The following is a 24,252-nucleotide window of genomic DNA, read 5'->3' as shown; positions in this document are numbered from 1 at the left end:
CCACCGGTGCCTGACTTTATTCTTTTAAGTCAAGAAAGCAGTGACCCTTTTGATGTTTGTGGTTTTCTCAACATCAGTTACCACACCTTCATTTACTGACTTCTGTGGAAGTCAGCTAAGGCAGCTAAGACAGAAAATTGGGGCCTATTATCTATTAGAATTGATCTTTTAGCCACATTGGGAAACATTCAAGGTTTCTCATAGTGTATTAGGAGTTGACTGAGGCTGAAATAGTGGCAACTTTGGGGCATCTTTAGTCTTCAAGGCTTTGTCATTTGGATGTGCTTCCCTCCTGGAGAGGGAGTTTCCTCTCAGGGACATGCTTGGCCGCATGTCCCTAGATACCATTGCCCCTTCAGAGGGCATTCACTGTCCATTGCCCTGGTTCTTCACATTTATAACTTGCTCCTTTTAGTTTTTTTTTTGTTGTTGTTGGTGGTGGTGGTGGTGGTCATGGGGCTTGAACTTTGGGCTTGGGCACTGTCCCTACGCTCTTCAGCTCAAGGAGAGCACTCTATCGCTTGAGCCACAGTGCCACTTCTGATTTTTTTTCTAGTAGTTTATTGGAGATAAGAGTCTCATGGACTTCCCTGCCCGGGCTGGCTTTGAACCGTGATCCTCAGATCTCAGCCTCCTGAGTAGCTTGGATTACAGGCGTGAGCCACCGGCCCCTGGCTATTCCTTTAGTTATAAGAACCAGCCTGTTGCTTAGAGTTTCCCCAAAGAGGCTTTCCTTTAGAGAGAAATTTCTGACTTTAATCATTGCTGACCTTGCTTTTTAAAAGCGAAATAATTGGGCTTGCCTCTTTGCCTATAATTGACCTCTCAATCATTTTTTATTTTTTATTTTATTAAATCTGTGCTGTTAAAAGCCTCACATATCAAATTTACTAAATCTTTAAGTGGGGTCTGGGTACCCACTTTCTTTTCTGTAGCTTAGGACAGATAGCTGGGGCTTATTGACTAATAAGATACCCCATGCCAGGTGCCAGTGGTTCATGCCTATAGTCCTAGCTATTCAAGAAGGCTGAGATCTGAGGATTGTGGTTCAAAGCCAGCCCAGGCAAGAAAGTCTGCGAGACTCATATCTCCAATTAAACCACCAGAAAACTAGAAATGACACTGGCTCAAAGTGGTAGAAGGTAGCCTTGAGTGGAAAAACTCAAGGACAGCGCCCAGCCCCTAAGTTCAAGCCCCATTAATGACCCCCCCTCAAAAAAGACATCCTCAGAAATGTTTGTCCTTCCCTTGAATCTGGGCTGATATTTGTATAGTTTCTGAGTCTAGGTTAACTGTCCTAGAAACAGATTAGGTTTTTCATTCCCTTCTTGAGTAATATCCTTTAATCAATCATAATTAGCAGTCGTGTATTATTTTAATTGAATAATTAGTCCCATAATTTTGAAATTTTACAAAAGATATAATTCTAACTTGGTGCTAAAATTTAGATCCCCATCTTGGAATCATTGATTTCTTGGTATGATAGCTGCTACTGGGGCCAGGCTGCAGTATAGTCTTCAGATTATTGGGATTAAAGTGGTCCTGGTGCCTGAAGATGCAGTTTAGCTGAACACTTGTTCCCAAGCCCCCTTCCATGTGTTATCTAAGGGAGGGAGACCAGGGGCATCATGCTTCTAGTACATCTCTGGAAGAGGACCAGATCCAAGAAATGGCAGCGGTAGATGGGGGCGGGGCGGGGGGGGGGGACCTGAGATCTCCATCTTTCAGAGGCTATGTCCCACTAAAGTGGTGGTCTCTGGTTGATACCTCCACTACTAGCATTGTCATGCCACTCTCAGTACAGGAAAGTTTCCAGTGTACATGTGCCTCCACTTTTTTTTTTTTTTTTTTGGGTCCAGTCCTGGGCCTGAACTCTGGGCCTGGGCGCTGTCCCTCAGCTCTTCAGCTCAAAGCTAGCGCTCTACCACTTGAGCCACAGCGCCACTTCCAGCTTTTTTCTTTTTGCTTATGTGGTGCTGAGGAATCAAACCCAGGGCCTCATGCATGCAAGGCAAGCGCTCTACCACTGAGCCACCTTCCCAGCCCTATGCCTCCATTTTGTTATAACTTTTTTTACCCATAGAAGAGGGGTAGGGGTGTGTGTGTGTGTGCATGTGTGCCTGCATCCGTGTGTGTGTGTGTGTGTGTGTGTGTGTGTGTGTGTGTGTGTCCTGGTCCTGGGCTTGAACTCAGAGCCTGGGCTTTTGCTCTGTCCCTCAGCTGCTTTTGCTCTACTCTTTGAGCCACTATTCCACGTTTGGTTTTGGTAGTTTATTGGTGCTAAGAGTCTCATGGACTTTGTTGTCCACCAGCTATAAACTTTGATCCTCAGATTTCAGCCTCTTGAGTAACTAGGATTACAGATCTGAGCCACCCGTGCCATGCTTTGCCCTAGAAGTTTTAACCACAGACTGATCACAAAGTAACCTGCCTCAGGCCTTGATTGTTGAAAGGCAACCAATTGGCTTAGGCAGGTACCTACAGCCACCTAGATGTGGCCTGTTTCTTTTCCTGGGTCTGACATATCCATGATGGGAAAAATGACCCATCTCCAAAGCAAGACCTAATGAGGAGAATTGTTAGTAAAGAGAGTTTAAGCAAACTTAAGAAGTTAACTTTAAATGGGAACAAATCCAGGGGAATTGAGACAGCAGTAACTCTAGTAGTACTTAGCCTCATGCCATTTAAAGTACTAATTGACTTTTCAGTCTTTCAACCATATCTGAGTTACTTGTTTTTTTTTTTTCTTGGGTCTGGTCGTGGGGCCTGAACTCTGGGCCTGGGCGCTGTCCCTCAGCTCTTCGACTCAAGGCTAGCGCTCTACCACTTGAGCCACAGCGCTACTTCCGGCTTTTTTTTTTCTTACATGGTGCTGAGGAATCGAACCCAGGGCCTCATGCATGCAAGGCAAGCGCTCTACCACTGAGCCACCTTCCCAGCCCTATCTGAGTTACTTGAAAGGCTGAAAAAACCACCGGGTACCTATAGGACTAACAAGAGAACAACTCTTCTATCCCCTTTCTCATTGTCCATTTCTGCCTCTGTTTTCCTCCCTCCAATGGCCAGTCTGGGAGAAGAGACAAAGTTCTCACTCTCTATGGCTAATAAATTTAGACAGAAAAGTACCAAAGCTAAACACGTTCCATACCTCATGAGATTCAACTTCTAGTTCAGGCTATCCAATTTCTGACACGAGAATGAATGAGGGGTTCCCTCAACTTCTCAGCTTTTACATAAGATCACACATCCTTGAGATACACTCATGAAAAGCATATCAGAGTATCTCACAAAAAGGTGTTTGTGGGGGGGTGGTCTCAGCCAGGCTCCAGTGGATCATGCTTGTATCCTAGCTACTCAGGAATCAGATCTAAAGTTCACAGTTCAAAGCCAGCTCCAATTGTCCACCAAAAAGCTGAAAGTGGAGCTGTGATTCAAGTGGTAGACCACTAGCCTTGAGCAAAAGCTTAGGGACTGCCTAAGCTCTGAGGTCAAGCCCCAGGCCCAGTACCCCTCCAAAAATAAAAGTCTTACAAGTAGGGTTTTAGCAAGGATTTACTCTAACCAGGTTGAAGTAGGGAGAAAGGGAAAAGAGACATTTTCTCCTCCCTTTGCAAGAAATGGGAGATAAAAACTATCTGCCTATTTTGCTTTAGCATAATATTATAATAGTTCATCAATGTAGCATGAAGCATATCTCAGTACTTTGGTTTTTTTCAGAGCTGAATAATAGTCCATAAATGAATTTTATTTTATTTAGGAGTTTATATACATTTTAATTGCTTCCACTTTTTGGTTACTGTGAATGCTTTTTGAGCATTCATGTACAAGTTTTTGTATGAACCTGTTTTTAGTTCTCTTTGGTTTATATTTAGGAGTAGTAAAATAAAAATCTTCAGTACTTTTTGTTTTGATTATTTTTTATTAATCTTTTATGCGCTGAATAGAAAACTTGTTCTGTTGAACCCAAACCAAAAGAAAATCAAATCTTAATGAAATCTGGAGAGACATGAGAGTAGACATACATTTTAGTATAAAAAGATGGTTCTTTGATCAGAGTATCTCTGTTACAACCTTGCTTCTTACTGATTACATTTTGTAATTAGCACTTAAATTTTTAAAAAATCCTGGTAGTAATTTAACCTGGTGAATTCTACCCATGTGTGTCTCACACTTGCTGTTCACAGGGTGTACTCTCTGTGACCGAGCCTACCCCTCAGACTGCCCTGAACACGGACCAGTGACTTTTGTTCCTGATACTCCAATAGAGAGCAGAGCACGACTTTCGCTCCCAAAGCAGCTGGTTCTACGCCAGTCAATTGTGGGAGCAGAAGTTGGTAAGCATCTTGGAACCATATAATTTTACCAAGTCTTCACTTGTAGTTTGATGTATTGTAACTTAGGAGTTAATCTAAAGGTCAGTTATGTCTTAAAATTCATGCTTTTAGGGAATATTTGTGTTGTCTGGTAGTGATAACAATAAATCAAGTTGAAAACTTCTTGGGAGACTCTCCCCTCCTCTTTTTTTTGGAAAGACTTGAATAGAGGAAAGTATCCTATCCTGTTTGTTTTTTTTAAATATTTTTTCATTGTGAAAATACTGTACAGAGGGGTTACAGTTACATGAGCAAGGTAATGAGTACATTTCTTATCAAGCATTGTTGCCTCCTCCTTTGTTTTTCCCCTCCATCCTTTCCCTCCTACCTTCACAACTACACTCCTCCCCCCCATGGCCCCCAGCCTGGGTTTTTGAAGTCTTGAATTTTCCTAGCAGCACATTGTTTGAAATGTAATTTCTTGTGTTGAAACATGGAAAATTCTCCACTGGTAATTTTATGACACAAAAGAAACGTAGATCAAAAGTTTGTAAATTAGCTTTGGACTGTGATCCTCAGATCTCAGCTTCCTGAATAGCTAGGATTACAAGCTACCCATGCCCAGCCACTTTGTTTTTTAGTTTCTTTTCTTTCTTTCTTTCTTTTTTTTTTTTTACTTTTTTTTTTTGTCGGCCAAGAGATTTGAACTCTGGGCCTGGGTTCTGTCCCTGAACTCTTAAGCTCAAGGTGAGCACTCTAAAATTTGAGTCATAGCACCACCTTGGTTTTCTGGTGGTTAATTGGAGAAAAGAATCTCACGGACTTTCCTGCTTGAGCTGGTTTTGAATAGCAGTCTTCAGATCTCAACCTCCTGAGTAGCTAGGATTACAGGCATGAGCCACCAGCACCTGGCTAAAGTTTCATTTTTTAAAATTACTTTTTCTAAGCTGGGTGCTAGTGGCTCATACTTGTAATTCTAGCTACTCAGGAGGCTGAGATCTGAGGATCTCGATTCAAAGCCAGCACAGGCAGGAAAAGTCTATAAGACCCTTATCTCCAATAAACCACTCAGAAAACCGGAAGTGGCGCTGTGGCTCTAGTGGTGAGTGCTTCCTTGAGCTGAAGTGCTGAGGGACAGCGCCCAGGCCCAGAGTTCAGACCCCATTACCGACAAAAAAAAAACCCAAAAACTTTTTCTGTCTGTGCTTGATGAAAACCCCAAGTTAATAAATTTGGTATTGAGGTGAGCTTACTGTGTATAGCACAATTTTCTTTATCCATTCATTGGCCAGTGGGCTCCTAGGTGGATTATATAGCTTGGCTATTGTGAAAATGTGGCCAAAACCACCTTTTTTTTTTTTTTTGGGGGTCCAGTCGTGGGGCCTGAACTCTGGGCCTGGGCGCTGTCCCTCAGCTCTTCAGCTCGAGGCTAGCACTCTACCACTTGAGCCACAGCGTCACTTCCGGCTTTTTTCTTTTTGCTTATGTGGTGCTGAGGAATTGAACCCAGGGCCTCATGCATGCAAGGCAAGCGCTCTACCACTGAGCCACCTTCCCAGCCCCCCACAGGCATCTCTTGTATATTGACTTACATTCCTTTGGATATAGGACATGGGTTTTTAAAGTGCTAACTAGCTTAGATAGTATAGAGCACAAAATGTTTTACAAGTTTATTTTGTAGTAATTCTGTTATATTTTTGTAACAAAATGTTTCCTGTTCTTTATTAACTCCAGAATAATTAATTAGGAGAGACATGTCAGATTTCTTTTGTATAAAACTAGATTTTTGAATTTCTGATACTCCTTTTGAGCCCATTTAAGGTGCTTATTGCATTTTACACATTTACAGGCCAGCCACCACTATTTTAGCTTTTTCCGAGCAATACTGACATACCAGTAGTCCTTGGGTTCACTGAAAATGAGATTCTTTGCAAGGTGTTGAGCACCTGTCTCAGGATCCAGTTGGTTGTTTAATCACTGATTGTGTAACTGGTGTGTCTGTCCATTGACAGGTGTTTGGACAGCAGAAACCATTCCTGTGCGGACTTGCTTTGGGCCTCTAATTGGTCAGCAAAGTCACTCTATGGAAGTTGCAGAGTGGACAGACAAGGCAGTTAACCATATCTGGAAGGTAAGTATTGATAACCTTCATGATAAGGTAGTTTGACAACCGATACAAAGTTAGAATTATTCTGGACTGACTGAACAATGCATCTACCTGTCATTTACTGTTACATTTTCTGTGTTATTCTTCATAACCAAGACATAAAGCAGTCGCTGTTGGACAAATAGGAATAAAGTGATTTAGGCTATTCCACTCATTCTTCGCTCCTCTGAATGTCCCTCAGGCTGCACCACACCCTCTGAGGTCAGAGTTCCTGCTAAACTAGTGCTGCCCTCTTCTCCCTCCAGTCTTTATCACAATCATTTATTAGGACCTCCTCAGCCATGGTAAGCTGTTTCCTGCTCACCAGGTCTGGGCAATCTTTGATGAGCTGTCCCTGGAGGTAGAGGGTAACACTGATTACTTGCTCTGTGATAGAATACCTCAGGATGGAGGTGATGAAAGCACAGTAATTGCTGATGTGGAGTGGACATTACCGCAACCAGCGCTTACAGGAAACCAGCTTCACAAAGACAAGCCTACAGGAAGTAAGGAAGTACATCAGAGATGACATGCAATCACTCAAAGGCAAACATAAAGAACAGAGACAGTAAAACTTACGACATGGCTGCATAGAAAGTCAAGCACATCCTTGATAATTGCAGTGACTTCCATGTTTTCACCAGTGAAAACATGATCTGCATGGCATGGCTACCCTCCTGGATGCCCGTGAGGGGGCTGTGCCTCCACATTGCATTTTCCTTAAGGATGGGTTAGGAATGGGAAATCTTAGCTAACTGGACAAGTACTTTGGATCCGCCTACTTGTCATCCTGACTAGAGCTGACCTCTCATCCCCACTCCAGCAGCTCAGGACACATGGGGCTAATGTCATTGTGCACACTCCACTTCCTTTTAGCAGTGGTTTCTTTGGAGAGGAGACATCATTTTTTAAGGAAAAATACATAAGTTATCTGAAATCTGACTTGAGAAAATTCCTCTTGGTTTAATAGATATTTAAATCCATCAAGTAGAGTTCTGGAAGAGTTGAAGGCTATTGTAGACTATCACTAGAAGGCACAAGACTGTCTTCAGATGACTCTGCAGTGAAGTCTACTCATGAGACTGGAATATCAAAAAAGGGAATGAATGTAATTCTCAGAGTTATAGTAGGGAAATACTATGCTTATACCAGTAACCACATTTGAAATTGAAATAGACACAGAAGAGAGTGTCAAAAGAATAAAAAGAGAAGCCAGGTGCCAGTGGCTCATACTTGTAATCCTAGCTACTCAGGAGGCTGAGATTTGAGGATCTCAGTTCAAAGCCAGCCTGGGCAGGAAAGTCTGTGAAACTCTTATCTCCAGTAAACCACCAGAAAACCAGAAGTGGCACTGTAGCTCAAGTGGTAGAGTGCTAGCCTTGAGCTGAAGAGCTCAGGCCCAGCGTTCAAGCCTCACGACTGACCGAAAAAAAAAAAAGAACGAAAAGAGACTAACTCCGTACCCTGCCCCCAGCAATCCTCCAAAACCCCAAACACCAAAAGCTGATTTAGTCTCGAATTTGTGGGATAATCCAATAATAAATAATTTTATGCATTTTAATACTTTTGTAGCTGAAACAATGGATTTTTGTTTATATGATAAAATCTTAGTTCTTAAATTAAAATGTTTCTCAAATATTTATCTTGAATCACAATTTTAGGATTGCAAGCTATAATTATTTCTCTAGCTTTTTCATAGGAATGCAAGATCTTGACAAAAACAGCTATGGCTGTCAACTAATTGAGAATGATGCTTTCAAAATTGAAGTGGGGAGAGAGTGGGTCTTAGGATAATTGGAAAGGTAAATGGCCATTGTTGGTGGGAGTAGAGTACAGAGGATTGCTAGATATAACTGGAAAAATAATGAGGAGGGTAGACTTCTACCCTCAGTGGACAGTCTGTCCTTCTGTGCCACTTCATAATAGTGAAGAAGACAGACAAGTACCTTGTTTTTTTGGGTCTTTTCTGGCTATGTATCTTAGTAACATTCTGTACACTGATCACCAGCTTTACCCTATTTCTGGAAATAGGACTGATGAAGCAGTAAGCATGTGGAGAGGCAGCCATCTATTTTCACAGGGACTAGGAAAGCTGCTACCTACTGCCAGTGAGTCAACCAAAGGCTTGCTGGCCAATCTATAATATGGTCCTGTATCACTTGTCAGTTCACTTGATGTGCGTGCTTGCTTTCTGTTGACAGATATACCACAATGGTGTCCTGGAATTCTGCATCATTACAACTGACGAGAATGAATGTAATTGGATGATGTTTGTGCGCAAAGCTAGGTAAGAGTAAAGAAATGGTGACCATCAGGTGTTTTTCAGTAGGAAGTTTTATATAAAATAGGGAAGACCTGGAGAACCTGCATTCCCACCAATAGCTGGATGTACTTAAAGCCTGATAATTTTTTTCCCTCCATTCCGGGGGCTTGAATTCTGGGCCTGGGCACTGTCCCTGAGCTCTTTGGCTGAAGGCTAGCACTCTACCACTTGAGCCACAGCACCACTTGCAGCTTTTTCTGTGATTAATTGGAGATAAGAGTCTCACAGACTTTCCTGCCCAGGCTGGCTTTGAACAATGATCCTCAGGTCTCAGCCTCCTGAGTAGCTAGGATTACAGGCGTGAGCCACTGGCTCAAGGCACCTGATGCTTTTTAACATCATCGTTCCAGTAGTGTTTGCTAATGGTGATTATAATTCAGAACATGTTAAACTGTCCTTTATATTAAAATTTTTAAATTTATCTTGTCAGCACAGTAAAGAAAATAGTTCCCATTGAATTTGCAAGTGAGAGCCTTCTCTTGTATTGGCTATTAGCCCTTCCTACTGTTACTAGAGTTGATTCTTGTTAGTTCAGTATCTGTCATTTTTTTTTTTTTTTTTTGTCGGTTGTGGGGCCTGAACTCTGGGCCTGGACGCTGTCCCTCAGCTCATCAGCTCAAGGCTAGCGCTCTACCACTTGAGCCACAGCGCCACTTCCAGCTTTTTTCTTTTTGCTTATGTGGTGCTGAGGAATCGAACCCAGGGCCTCATGCATGCAAGGCAAACACTCCACCACTGAGCCACCTTCCCAGCCCCTCTGTGTCATATTTTTAAGGTTTTATTTTATTTATACTTTTTACTTCCAGTAACAGACTCTGACTTTTTTTTGTCAGTTGTGGGGCTTGAACTCTGGGGCTTGGGCGCTGTCCTTGCACTCTTCAGCTCAAGGTGAGCGCCCTACCGCTTGAGCCACAGCGCCACTTCAGGTTTTCTAGTGGTTTATTGGAGATAACAGTCTCACAGTCTTTCCTGTCCCGGCTGGCTTTGAACTGTGATTCTCAGATCTCAGCCTCCTGAGTAGCTAGGATTGCATATGTGAGCCACCAGTGCCCGGCTCTGATTTTTCTTAGTACAAAGAGCAACTAGCTACTGTACAGAAATAAGAATTGTGTTTCTCTACAAGTCCCTCCCAGCAGGAGCATAGGGATTCCAGAAATGGTTTGGAGAAAACAGTTCTGTCTTAAGCTTCCATACAGATTTCATTATAAGGTGTATGACATGCTTCTAATATATTCCAAAATACTAGGCTGAAGTGGCTGAGGCATAGCTTAGTGTAGGAGCAGTAGTAGAAGCATGGCTAGCATGAGCAAGGAAGCTTTGAGCACCAACACTGCCAAACAAAAAAGAAAAAATCATACTTGGGCAGATGTGGTGGTACACTGTCTAGGTACTACCTGGGAAAGCTTGAGCCAGGAGTTTTGAGGCCAACCTTGGCAACATAGTAAGATTCTGTCTTTTAAACAGAATTAACATGCTTGGTCTATTATGTCTGATAACTTAGGAACCGTGAAGAACAGAATTTGGTTGCTTATCCCCATGATGGAAAAATCTATTTCTGCACCTCACAAGACATCCCACCTGAAAACGAACTGCTCTTCTATTATAGTCGGGACTATGCTCAGCAGATGGGTGAGTTTGTTAAGATTTACTTGTCATGAATCTAACATAGTAAAAACAGCAAGGACCAGGGAGAAGTTTTGGTGATTTACAAGGAAGTTGAAATAAATTACAAACTTACTTTGTATATAAAATCAAGTTACTAATTCTGTTGGGGGGAGGGCGTTAAAGTCTCTTCCCAAGATGAATGTAATGAACTAAGTATATTATATTCATCCAAATGAAATGAGATTTTGGGTTTTTTTAGGACTTTGATTTGGGGGCTTTGAAGCTTCTAAGGCTCCATTTTGTACCTGCAGTGTTGAAATTGAAGTTCATGAAGTCAGCAAAGACCCTTGATTTATTTAATGTGCCTTAGCTTTCTCTTTCTAGTCATATTGACAAGTGCTTTGTAACAGTGAGTTTGCACTACCCAATGTAAATACTTTTCCTGGGAAAGGATTGATAATCCAGTGTTCACCAGGTGCTTTCTGTGTGTCTGGTACACTCTTGGATGCTGGGAACAGAGCTTTGAACATGACATTTCAATTTTACAGATAATGGGCCAAGTTGGAAAATTTCATAGCAGGGAGAATTGCAAGCAGCAGTTATTAATGTCAAACATGTGTTTGAAACCAGGCTTAAGCTTGTATTCCCGCCTTCTAGGAAAGCATGAATCTGGGGATTTTAGTTCAAGGCCAGCCTGTTCGTAAAAGTTCTCAGGTCTCCCATCTCAACCAGTGGTTAGGTATTATGATGCCTATCCCTGGGTCCCAGCTACCAAGAAGCTGTGCCCAAGTTGGGCACAATGCCACACACCTACCATCCGAGTGACATGCTGAAGTACATACAGTCCAAGCTGGCTTGAGCAAAAAGTAAGACCCTACCCCAAAAGTAGCATAAAAAAGGAACTGGCGGCATGGTTCAAGTGACAGTGCACCTGTCTAGCCAAGTGCAAGACCCTGAGTTCAGTTCCCAGTACCAGTGCTGATAAAGGAAGTTTTGACATTTCAGTATCAGGATTTCTTTTTTTTTTTTAATTTTAAAGGTGTTCCTGAACACCCTGATGTGCACCTCTGTAACTGTGGCAAGGAGTGCAGTTCCTATTCAGAGTTCAAAGCTCACCTGACCAGCCACATCCATAATCATCTCCCTGGTCAGGGCCACAGCAACAGCCATGGGCCAGGCCATAGCAAAGAACGGAAGTGGAAGTGCTCCATGTGCCCGCAGGCTTTTATCTCTCCTTCCAAGCTCCATGTGCACATCATGGGCCACATGGGAATGAAGCCCCACAAGTGTGATTTCTGTAGCAAGGCCTTCAGTGACCCAAGCAACCTGCGGACCCACCTCAAGATACACACAGGTGAGCTCCCTGCACATACTCTGGCCCCCAGAGAGCGAGGGTCACACAGTTAGAAATGGCACTCCACAACTCCTTTATACACCACTTAAAGATAATTGTAATAATAAAAATAAATGGCACTCCTAAAGGTTTTGCCTTATATCAGAGAACCCAGATGGCTTTTGGGGGTGTCTCATTGGGTGGCAGACCTTGGTGGGTAGTTAACTGAGCGAGGCGTCTAGCAAGTGCTAGGACTTTATTAGAGGGCTCTCCTTTCTAGGCATTCCCATCATAGTTTAAGTAACTGGGAATATGTAATTCAGAATGGGAAAGTTGGTCACTGTGTTGGAACATAAAGGGAATTCCACAGTAGCATTCTGGTCTTCTTAAGCTCAGCTCTGAGCCCAGCCAGCAAGTTTCCTTTTGAACATTATTCAGCAAACACTGCCTTGTTTGATTCTTGGCTGCCATTTTCTTTTTTTTTTTTTGGGTCCGGTCGTGGGGCCTGAACTCAGCTCAAGGCTAGCACTCTACCACTTGAGCCACAGCGCCACTTCCGGCTTTTTTCTTTTTGTTTATGTGGTGCTGAGAAATAGAACCCAGGGCCTCGAGCATGCAAGGCAAGCGCTCTACCACTGAGCCACCTTCCCAGCCCATTGGCTGCCATTTTCTAAATCCCTTGTAAACCAGCCCCTCTTCTTGGGCTTGTAGTTATAGTAGAAACCTTTTTTTCCGGTGCCAGTCCTGGGGCTTGACCTTAGGCCCCAGACACTATCCCTGAGCTTTGGTGCTTAAGGCTAATGCTCTGCCACTTTGAGGCACAGCTCCACTTCTGGCTTTTCGGTGGTTATTTGGAGATAAGTCTTTCATGTACGGGTTGGCCTCAAACAGTGATCTTCAGATGTCAGCCTCCTGAGTAACTAGGATTACAGCTGTGAGCCATCAGTGCCCAGCTACAACAGAGCCTTTTGTGTGGCTTCCAAACCTAAAACCTCGCTCTAGCCTGTAGGAAAAACGTGCCTCAAAAAAGTTAGCTTTAGGGCTGGGAAGGTGGCTCAGTGGTAGAGCGCTTGCCTTGCATGCTTAAGGCCTTGGGTTCCATTCGTCAGCACCACATAAGCAAAGGAAAAAAGCCAGAAGTGGTGCTGTGGCTCAAGTGGTAGAGCGCTAGCCTTGAGCTGAAGAGCTGAAGGACAGCGTCCAGGCCCAGAGTTTAGGCCCACGACTGGACCCGCCCCCCACCCAAAAAAAAAAAAAAAAGTTAGCTTTACTAACTTTTGACTTAGAGGAGGTCATACTTGTGTATTCTTAGGACTTTAAGGTTTATGAGGTTACATATTTAAAGAGGAAAAGCCGGCACTGGTAGCTCACGCCTGTAATCCTAACTACTCAGAAGGCTGACATCTGAGGATCACGGTTCAAAACCAGCTTGGGCAAGGAAAGTCTGTGAGACTCTTATCTTCAATTAACCACTAGAAAACTGGAAGTGGTGCTGTGGTTTAAGTGGTAGAGTGCTCGCCAGGAGCTGAAGAGCCAAGGGACAGCGCCCAGGCCCCCCAGAGTTCAAGCCCCATGACCAACAAAAAAAAAAAAGGAAAAGTTCAGAATGTATAGCTTATATATAATGTCGAGCTTAGAATGTACAACGTGCTAGGACTCATGAGTTTCTTTGTGTTAGGTGGGGTGCTGGGGATTATAAATGATGTTTTCCCCATATTTTATATCATGTCAAGTATAAAATGTGTGTGCATGCACAGAAATACATGTATATATTTAAATAAGACCTCCCAATAGAGGTCAGGATTACTTCACTTTGATTGCAGAATGAATGAAATGGCTTCAAGTGTCTGTAGGGCTCCAGACAGCCATCAATCCTGCTTTCTTCCCGCCTCTGCTGCACACCCTGCATAGGCCTGTTTATCTTGAGCGCGCCAGCAGCTGTCTCACTTGCGGTGCTAATGTGGTAATTTGCAGGCCAGAAGAACTACAGGTGTAGTTTATGTGACAAGTCTTTCACTCAGAAGGCGCATCTGGAGTCACACATGGTCATTCATACCGGGGAGAAGAATCTCAAGTGTGATTACTGTGACAAGCTCTTCATGCGGAGGCAGGACCTCAAGCAGCACGTGCTCATCCACACGCAGTAGGTTGCTCTTGGGTAGTGAGCTGCCTGTGGGTGGCCTGGCATCTGGGTGCCAGCTGAGACTTCAGCTCATGGTACAGCTCATGTCTCCTGTTTGTAGCCAAGCAGAGGAAGATTTCCCTTGTCTGGTTTTTTTTTGTTGTTTTTGGTCGGTTGTGGGGCTTGGACTCTGGGCTTGGGCCCTCCCTGCGCTCTTCAGCTCAAGGCAAGTGCTCTACCACTTGAGCCACAGCACCACTTTGGTTCTCTAGTGGTTTATTGGAGATAAGAGTCTCACAGACTTTCCTGCCCGTGCTGGCTTTGAACTGCGATCCTGATTTCAGCCTCCTATGTAGCTAGGATTACAGGTGTGAGCCACCAACGCCCAGCTTCCTAGTCTGTTTTCTATATTTACTTTTCACATATGCTTTCTGTATTTTTGTCCTTTTTATTTTTTGGTGCTGGTCCTGGGGCTTCACCTCAGGTATTGGGTGCTGTCCCTGAACTTTTGTGCTCAAGGCTAGTGCTCTACCACTTTAAGCCACAATTCCATTTCCATTTTTTTTTCTGTAATTTATTAGAGATGAGCGTTACAGACTTTCCTGCCCAGACTGGCTTTTGGAGCCATGATCCTCAGATTTCAGCCTCCTTCCTGAGTAGCTAGGCTTACAGGCATGAGCCACCAGCACCTGGTATTGTCTTAATTTTTTGGTGGGGGGATCTGTTGTGGGGCCTGAACTCTGGGCCTGGGTGCTGTCTCTCAGCTCATCAGCTCAAGGCAAGTACTCTACCACTTGAGCCACAGTGCCGTTTCTGGTTTTTCTGGTGGTTTATTGGAGATGTGTCTCATGGACTTTCTTGCCTGGGCTGGCTTTGAACTGGGATCCTCAGGATTACAGGTGTGAGCCACAGTGCCTGGCTTGTCTTTTTAATTTGACATTTAAAAATTTAACCTCCTGATATTTGGCATTGTGCTGGCTGATAGAGACTCAGAGATGGAAGAAAAATGGCTAGGTAACCATTTACCATACAACAGGGATACCTAAGCCGATCTGGGGGAACAGCCAAACTCCTTGGTAATTTGAAGGGCAGGAAAAGCTTCATATTCATGAAGAAATAGATATATTGGGTGGTTCCATTAGCATAGAATTCTAAGTGTGAAAAGTCTTTACTATTGAAACTGCTTGTGTTTTATGAATTCCATGTATCTATTTTAAGAACTCTCACAGATGGCATGTCTCTGACTAGCACCCAGGGCTATGGAGAGTGAGTGTGTGTCTCTGCCGCCATTTGCAATCCCAACTCAAGTTTTTCTTGTGTTTCTCCTAGAGAGCGCCAGATCAAGTGTCCCAAGTGTGATAAACTGTTCTTGAGAACGAATCACTTGAAGAAGCACCTCAATTCTCATGAAGGAAAGCGGGATTATGTCTGTGAAAAATGTACGAAAGCTTATCTAACCAAATACCATCTTACCCGCCACTTGAAAACCTGCAAAGGACCCACCTCCAGCTCCTCAGCACAGGACGAGGACGACGACGACTCTGAGGAAGAAGACCTTGCAGACGCTGTGGGGGCAGAAGACTGTCGGATTAGCAGTGCTTTATATTCAGCAGAAGAGTCTCTCGCTGCACAAAAATGAAAGAGAACGCGGTTGCTTTGGACGGAAACACAAAGGGAAAGACACACATTAGGCAGTTACCCACTACAGTGATTTTGATCCAAAATGGTTTCTGATTTCCTTCCAGCCAGCAGTTAAAACAAGACTGGGAATGGATAAAGCACTTACAAAGGTGTCTGAGTGGAAACACAGTGAAGGATGGGAGGGCAAGGGCCAACTTTGGAGATCTGTTCTTTTATGTACTTAGTTTTGGAAATGCTTCACAGTAGCCTTCTGCTCAAGAAAATCCGATTTATTTCAGACTCTCCCACTCTGTTTTTCTCTCAGTCCTATGACATATTAACCTCTAAATTCGATTGCTGCCCCACTGCCATCCACTTGCTGATGGTCATTTATGCAGATGTGCGCCTTACACATTGCACAGTGGGCTGAAGCAGAGCAGTGGAACCATGCAGCATGAACTGTAATCATAGATTCAAAGCAGCCCCTGTGCTAGCCTCTCCTGGCCCATTTGGGAGTTACATCTTGCTTCCCGAATGTCCAGCAGGTTCCTAGAGGGCAGGTAGAAAAGGAGCTGTCAGCCAATGAGTAATGATAGAGGGAAGGAAGGGAGGAGGGGCCATGCAGGAGTTAGTGTTAATGGAAGCCAGGTAGAGTCACCTGGTTAATGTTATGTGGCGCTCTTTGTAGGTTTATCCATGTCTCTCTCCCATAGAACCTCGAGTCATTTAAAGAGGGTCTAAATTGTCTCTTGGTGGCCCGTGGACTCACCAGAGTGGTATCTCAGCCCATGGAAGGGAAGGAAGGGAGAACTTTGGTTTGCTCCTTGAGAAGTAGATAGAGAACATTAAATGTTGCCAACTGAAAGCAACAGAATACTCCAAGTGCATTGGGACATTTGCAGGGTTAGGTCTTTGCAGCTCTGCCAAAGGACCTGACCAGCTGAGCATGGAGGATGCCAGTGGAGTCAGAAGGTGACGGCTCAGTGGTCACCACCACCCAGGCCTGTGCCCAGGTCCCTGTGAGCAGGCAGATGCAGCTTTCGTGAAGAAGCACGCATGCTCCAGTGACAGCAGATAGGACATCCCTCCTAACTGAAGGCACAACTTCTGGACCAGAGGACCCTGGGGAGAAGGTTTTGCTGCTAATGTATTTATGGAACGAATGTATTTCATTCAAATCTGTATTCCTCTAGAAAGGATTAAAATAATTTTTTTTAAATACAAGATTTCTTGTATAATCTTCATGGAGGAGGAGGATTGAGTCCGAGGGAAGCTGACCACACCTTGAGACTTTCCTGGGGTTAAATGGGAAGGTTTTCTTAGCTTTGAGAACATCTGATGATTTCTCTGGTGCCTAGACAGGTTGTGCTTCCTGGATTCCCTACCTCCCTATCCCTCCCTCCCCATCTCTCTACCTTGAGAACTAACTAGCAGGTGCTGCATGGTGGCTGGTGGGGTGGCAGCTTCTGCCAAGTGTGTCCCGTGGTGAGCTCCCTTGTTCCCGGGAGCCCCTGGTGCTAGAAGCTCTGTCTGCCTCAGTCACATGAAGCTCAAGTCCTTTACTTCCCAGTATGGAAATGCTGCCCGATGTCAAAAAACCCCAAAGCAAAGGAGAATGTACCTGCTGCTACTTAACAGTGTCTCACCATGCTTTCCTTTTCTCTACCCCATTGGTTTTAAATGGCACATTCTAAGTCATCTCCAAGATAGATGAGTGGCTGCCAACTGCTGCTGCTGGGGAAGGGCGTCCCACTCAGGCAGGGTGTGATGAGTGGACTCGTCTCTGGGCTTTGTGAAGCCTTAGCTGAGCAAAAATGTCTTACCCTGAAATGCTCATGCTTTAGGGGTGATCGAGATCATGGCCAAACCATGATTGAGACCCTGTCTCAACCAATGGCTGCTCATAGTAGTGTATATCTGTCATTCCTAGTAACACATGAAAACAAATAGGATCGCAGTCTAGACTGGCCCTTGCGTAAGTAACCAGTAGGAAAGAGCTAGAGTGGCTCACATGGTAGAGCATCTACCTGGTACCTACAAAACAGCAGCTTCCCAGAACAGTAGTTACAGATCATTTTAAGTAATGTGGAAGGCAGCAAACAACATGGTGGTCTGTATTGCCACCAGAAGATTGAGGTATGGGGATCCTCTTATTCTGCCAAGGGCTCTTTGGGTAGTTAGAACATTTGCCAGGCAAAATGATCCGTACAGGCATTTTGGCTGAGGGCAGCAGATGATAATGCATTGTTTGTTCCAAACACCAAATGATCTATGAGCCTCGCCTGGAACTTGGGCCACCTATTCCCCACTCCTGGCCTAACAGGATGAAACAGCCCTTCAACAATTTTTTTACCCCCCTGATTGTGGGTGGGGCTTGAACTCGGCTTGAGCACTATCCCTGAGCTCTACCACTTTTCTGGTGGTTAATTGAAGATAACAGTCTCATAGACTTTTCTGTCCAGGCTGGTTTTGTACTGTGATCCTTATATCTCAGCCTCCTGAGTAGCTGGGATTACAGGAATGAGTCAACAATGTTTTTTTGCTCCTTAGTTTTTTTTACATATGTATATTTCAGGGTTATTGGACCTCCATACTGAGAACTCTAGGAAGGACAGCTTGTTTTTCAGAAACCATTTGAAGTGCTAACACTTGCCAGGTGCTGGTGGCTCATACCTGTAATCCTGTAGTCCTACCTACTCAGTCAGACCTGAGGATTGCAGTTCAAAGCCAGCCCAAGCAAGAAAGTCCTGAGATTCATCTCCAATAAACTACTCAGAAAAAGCTGCAAGTGGTACAATGGCTCAAGTGATAAAGCACTAGCTTTGAGAAAAATCTCAGGGACTCTGCCAGGCCGAGTTAAAGGCTCAGGACAGGCACAAAAAATAAACGTGCTTGTACACTTTAAAGGATTGTTACAGGAACAAAAAGTCGACAAGATACTTACTGCCACTGGCCAGGTGCCGGTGGCTCACGCCTATAATCCTGCTACTGAGGAGGCTGAGATCTGAAGATCGTGGTTCAAAGCCAGCCTGAGCAGGAAAGTCCGTGAGACTCATTAACCACCAGAAAACGAAGTGGCACTGTGGCTCAAGTGGTAGAGTGTTGGCCTTGGGCTGGAGAGCTCAAAGACAGCGCCCAAGCTCAGAGTTCAAGCCCCATGACCAAAAATAAATAGGGGTTACTCAAATCCTGCAGATCAACTACAGAAGCCCCATCACACCTTGCTCATGAGACATGTTCCCTAGCAATGATCATTACATGAGCGCTGTACAAACAAGCTCATAGGAACCATCCATTCCATTGTCACATTAGGGCAGCACTTTTGTTGACTGGGATGTTTAAGGAGACAGACAGGGCAGTGTTCTGCATGGGGGTGCTGGTGCCCTGCCACTGAAGCTGGCTTGTGGTCCCCCAGGATGTGATCCTCATGATCTGGCACTATAAGACCACCCTCTTCACAGTCGCCAAGGGGCCACTGCTCTACAAAGATGACCAGCTTCTAGACGATGGGGAAATGCTGGGCAAGTGTGGCTTTTCCAGCCACAGTGCAGCCACAGGCCCCAGCCATAGCAGGCTGGCCTTCTGGGCAGATGAAGCCTGTGAAGCTGTACATCAAGCCCTTCTCCAGCCCCACCAGAGCTTCCAGATGTGATGAAGCCTCAGAACTCTGGAGGCAGCACCAATGAGCAAACTGTGCAGTGAGGGCCCAGGCCTGTCCCTAGAGGCCCATTTGCTCACCCCCAGTAAAAGTTTTGGGCTGGGCGCCGGTGGCTCACGGCTGTAATCCTAGCTACTCAGGAGGCTGAGATCTGAGGATTGTGGTTCAAAGCCAGCCCAGGCAGGAAAGTCTGTGAAACTCTTATCTCCAATAAACCGCCAGAAAAACAGAAGTGGTGCTGTGGTTCAAGTGGTAAAGTGCTAGCCTTGAGCTGAAGAGCTGAGGGACAGCGCTCAGGCTCAGAGTTCAAGCCCCACGACCAACAAAAAAAGTTTTGGGTGTCAAAAAAAGGAGGGGCTTGGAGTGTGGCTTAGTGGTAGAGTGCTTGCCTAACATGCATGAAGCCCTGGGTTCAATTCTTCAGTATCACATACATAGAAAAAGCAGGAAGTGGTGCCACGAAGTGCCAGAATGCTAGCCTTGAGCAAAAGAAGCTCAGGGACAGTGCCCAGGTCCTGAGTTCAGGCCCAAGGACTGGTTTAACGAAAAAGAGAAATGTAGACAAGGTATGCCTAGTTCTGTTCAGTGTGCAGAGAGGCTTTTGTTTTTCGTTGTAGGGCTTGAACTCAGGGCCTAGACACTGTCCCTGAGCTTTTTCACTCAAGGCTAGCACTCTACCACTTTGAGCCACAGCACCACTTCTGGTTTTTGGTGGTTCATTAGAGATCACAGTCTTACAGACTTTCCTGTCCAGAGTGGCTTTGATCTGATCCTCAGATCTCGATCTCCTGAGTAGTTAGGATTACAGATGTGAGCTACCAGCGCCTATCAGGAATGCTGAATTCTGAGAGAAGAGTTGGGTCAAGAAAACGTAACTGAAGATTTAGAATGCCAGGCTTACCAAATCAATAACAGATTTTTAATGTTTTAAGTTATAATGATAGTGTTTATTTGTGGCAGCCATTGTTCTGTGCCAGTACTGAAGCTGGAATTCAGGGCTTGTTTTACTCATGGCTGGCACTCTATCACTTAAGCCACGCTTCTAATACATCATTTTGCTGGTTAATTGCAGATGGAATATCCCAGAATTTTCTACCTGTGCTGAACTCAAAGCTCAATTTTCTAGGCCTCAAGCCTCCTGAGTTAGCTAGGATTATAGGCATGAGCCACCAGTGCTCAGCTTGTTCTAACATTCTAAATATGTCTTCACAGAAGACTTATCACTGATCCATTGTTTACAGAAGCAGCAGCAGAACAGAGCAGAGGTTAATTAGCCCACAGGTACACAGCTAGTAAGTGTCAGAGCCAAGATTTGAAGAGTGTTCTACACATGATCTCTGAATTAACTCTCTAATAAGGTCCTCTTTGCAAGTAGGATCTCAGCATAGCATAGATTTGGTTATTATTGGTGCCACTTAAGTTTGGGATTTTATTTTTGTTGGTCGTGGGGTTTGAACACTGGGCCTGGGCACTGTCCCTCAGCTTTTCAGCTCAAGGTTAACTGCCACTTGAGCCACAGCACCACTTCCAGTTGTCTGGTGGTATGTTGGAGATGAATCTCACTGACTTTTCTGCTTGGGCTAGCTTTGAACCAAGATCCTCAGATCTCAGCCTCCTAAGTAGCTAGGATTACAGGCATAAAGCTTATGATGCCCAGCTAAGTTTGGGATTTTAAATGTTTTCCCCAAAGCCGGTGTGGTGAAGGCTTGGTTCCCAGCCAATGCTGCCATCTAGAGGGAGTGGAGACTAGGAGATGGCTGAGTGTGCCTGCTCTCCACCTCCCAGCTGTGTGAGCAGCTCTGCTTTGCCATGAATACCCTCTGTGGTGATCCACTGTGTTTCAGGCTCCAAAGCAACAGCCAGCTGGCAGCCTCTGGAACCATGACCCCAAAATAAATCCCCCTTATAGGCTGATGCCTTGGGTATTGTGTCATAGTAATAGGAAACTTGCCACAAAGCTGTTTTCACAGGAAATCACAAAATCTAGGCTATTCATCCCATATAGACCAATCATATATGTATATATGTGTATATATACACATGTGTATATATACACATATATATGTGTGTATATATATATATATATATATATATATATATATATACATATATATATATTTTGGGGGTCCGGTTGTGGGGCCTAAGCTGGGCCTGGGCACTGTCCCTCAGCTCTTCAGCTCAAGGCTAACGTTCTACCACTTGAGCCACAGTGTCACTTCCGGCTTTTTTTTCTGCTTATGTGGTGTTGAAGAATCGAACCCAGGGCCTCATGCATGCAAGGCAAGTGCTCTACCCCTGAGCCAGCTTCCCAGCCCCCAGTCATATTTGCATGTGGGTAGCTAGGGTGCTCATGGAGAGCATGCATTGTTCTGCAGCTCCCCTTGCAAGGCCCCAACCTATGTCTGAACCCAGCTGCTTACTTGCTGAGGCTTTGAGACAGGACAAACATCAAGATCAGTTTGTAGCAAGAATGGGGACAAAACCACTATGAAAGATAGCTAGCTATTTTGGGAAAATTTACATTTTTATTATGGATGAACAGCTGGCAATTTTTTTTTTTTTTTTGCCAGTCCTGGGGCTTGAACTCAGGGCCTGGGCACTGTCCCTGAGCCTTGCTGTGCTTAAGGCTAGCACTCTACCAGTGGAGCTACAGCATAACTTCTGGCTTTTTCTGTTTATATGGTACTGAGGAATTGAACCCAGGGCTTCACACATGCTAGGCAAGCACTCCACTACTAAGACATACTTCCAGCCCTGGCAACTCTGTTCTTTTATTCTGCCTAGGTTGTTTCTTCACGGTGGAGTAATATCTAATACATGTGTGTGTGTATGAGTCAAAGGGCTTGAACTCTGGGCTTGGGTGCTATCCCTCAGCTCTTCAGCTCAAAGCAAGCACTCTACCACTTGAGCCACAACGCCACTTCTAGTTTTCTGGTGGTTTATTGGCGTTGAGTCTCCCGGCCTTTCCTGCTCAGGCTGGCTTTGAACCATGATCCTTAGATTTCAAACTCCTGAGTAGCTGGGATTACAAGTGTGAGCCACCAGTGCCCAGCTATCCTAGTATATTTTTAATTTTAGAATTACTAACATTAAAGGCTTTTATTGTGACAATTTCATCTTTGTGTATAGTCTATGCCAGTATCTCGAAGTGTTTCATGATTTTCTCTATTAAGCTCAATTTTAGGCTTTATATTTAGGGTCTTTGACCCATTTTTTTGTACACAATGAGTGATGAGAGTTGTTTCAATCTTCTACATGTCGTATTCTTTCCCCAGCATCATTTGTTTAAGAGATTGTCCTGTTCTTCGTTCAGCCTGTTTTTGGAACTCAAGTGCCAGTTGGCTGTCAATGTGTTTATTTCTGTACTCTGTTCTTCTGTTCCACTGGTCTGTGTATATCTTTATGATATTACTGTTATGATATGCTGTTTTGGGGTTTCTTTTCTTTGCAGTATATGCTAAATTGTAATGCTTCCTCCCCCTTTTTTTTTGCTTAAGACTGTGTTGGCTATTTGGGGTCTTTTGTGCACATATCAAAGTTTTGGTTTTTTCTTTTTCTGTAAAGAATGTAATTGGTATTTGGATAAGGACTCTATTTTATCTTAGATTGACTTGAGCAATATGGACACCTTAATATTAATTTTTCCAGTCCATAAACACAGGCATCTGTACTTGTTTTTTCCCTGCCAGTCTTGGGGCTTGAACTCAGGGCCTGTCTGTCCCTGAGCTTCTTTTGCTCAAGGCTAGCACTGTACCACTTGAACCACAGGGCCACTTGCAGCTTTTTCTGTTATATGGTCTCAGGAACTGAGCCGGGGCTTCCCACATGCTAGGCAAGCAAGCACAAGCACCTCTATCAAGCCACATTCCCAGCCCATCTGTATTTCTTAATGTTTTCAATTCTTTTGCATCAGTGTTTGATAATTTGCATTATGGAAGTCTAGGTATTGTATTTGTGTATGCCTGTTGTGTGGGGGATGGCTTTCATTTCTTTCTGAACCAAGTCTGGTGTAGAAAAGCTTTGAACTTTTGTATGCTGTAGTCTTTTGTGTTTTTAGATTTCTATGTAGTGAAAACGTGCAAACAAGCATAATGGCTTCATTTTCCACTTTTATGCCTTTTTTTCTTGCCTAACTGCTTTGGCTACTATTTCTAGTAACATATTGAATAAGACTGGTAAGAATGGACAATTGTCTTGCTCCTGATTTTAAGAGGCAATGTTTTCTTCTCCTGTTCAGTATGATAGTGGGTGTAGTTCTGTAGAGCTTTTATTTATACCGAGGAATGATCCTTCTATATGCTTGTTCACAGCATTTATCATAAAGGAATACTGAATTTTATCAAGTGGATTCTCTGCATCTGAGATTTTTATCCTCTTCTATTTATGTGCCGTATCATTTATTGATTAGCCTGGAATGAAAACATTGAGGGTAGGCATCAGGTGCCAGTGGCTCATGTATATGATCCTAGCTACTCAGGTGGCTAAGATCTGTAGACCAGTTTGAAGCCTGACAAGGCAGAAAGTCCATGAGACTATCTCCAATTTACTACCATAAAACCAGGAATGTAGCTGAAGCTCAAGTGGTAGAGTGCTCCTCTCCTTGACCTGAAGAGCTGAGGGACAGCACCCAGGCCCAGAGTTCAAGCCCCACAACTGAAAAAAAATCACATGCTTTTCCTGTCAAAAATTCTACAGGCGCCAGGCACTGGTGGCTCATGCCTGTAATCCTAGCTACTCAGGAGGCTGAGATCTGAGGATCATGGTTCAAAGCCAGCCCAGGCAGAAAAGTGTGTAAGACTCTGATCTCCAATAAGCCACTAGAAAACCAGAAGTGGCACTATGGCTCAAGTGGTAGAGTGCTCGCCTTGAGCTGGAGAGCGTAGGGACAGCACCCAAGCTCAGAGTTCAAGTCCCAGGACTAACAGAAAAAAAAAAAATTCTACAGGCATGTGTGGTAGTGTGCACCTATAATCCCAGCTTCTCAGTACTGCAGTACTCAGAGCCTTACAGGTGGCTGACATAGGCACATTGGAGCCCAATCCAAAAGCATTTTAGGCAACATGACAAGCCCCTCCCTTGTTCAAATTTATTTCCTCTAAGTTACTATGTATTTTACAAACCTGGAGTTCCTG

General features: G+C 44.2%; 1 protein-coding gene across 1 annotated transcript in view; it reads left to right on the top strand.

The window, feature by feature from the left end:
- The window catches only part of Prdm4 (PR/SET domain 4), a 30,404-nt gene extending 13,718 nt beyond the window's left edge, over positions 1–16,686 (top strand). The window contains exons 5-11 of the mRNA XM_042693271.1: positions 4,185–4,334; positions 6,326–6,444; positions 8,661–8,746; positions 10,284–10,411; positions 11,427–11,741; positions 13,695–13,863; positions 15,172–16,686. Coding sequence (XP_042549205.1) covers positions 4,185–4,334; positions 6,326–6,444; positions 8,661–8,746; positions 10,284–10,411; positions 11,427–11,741; positions 13,695–13,863; positions 15,172–15,481 — 1,277 coding nt within the window. The 3' untranslated portion in view covers positions 15,482–16,686. The remainder of the gene's footprint in view (positions 1–4,184; positions 4,335–6,325; positions 6,445–8,660; positions 8,747–10,283; positions 10,412–11,426; positions 11,742–13,694; positions 13,864–15,171) is intronic.
- The last annotated feature ends 7,566 nt before the right edge of the window (positions 16,687–24,252 follow it).

The sequence above is a fragment of the Dipodomys spectabilis genome, unplaced genomic scaffold (assembly GCF_019054845.1).
Source record: "Dipodomys spectabilis isolate Male_0828 unplaced genomic scaffold, ASM1905484v1 ptg000163l, whole genome shotgun sequence".
NCBI lineage: Eukaryota > Metazoa > Chordata > Mammalia > Rodentia > Heteromyidae > Dipodomys > Dipodomys spectabilis.
The sequence above is the reverse complement of the archived record's forward strand: the minus strand, read 5'-3'. Positions and strand labels throughout refer to the sequence as shown.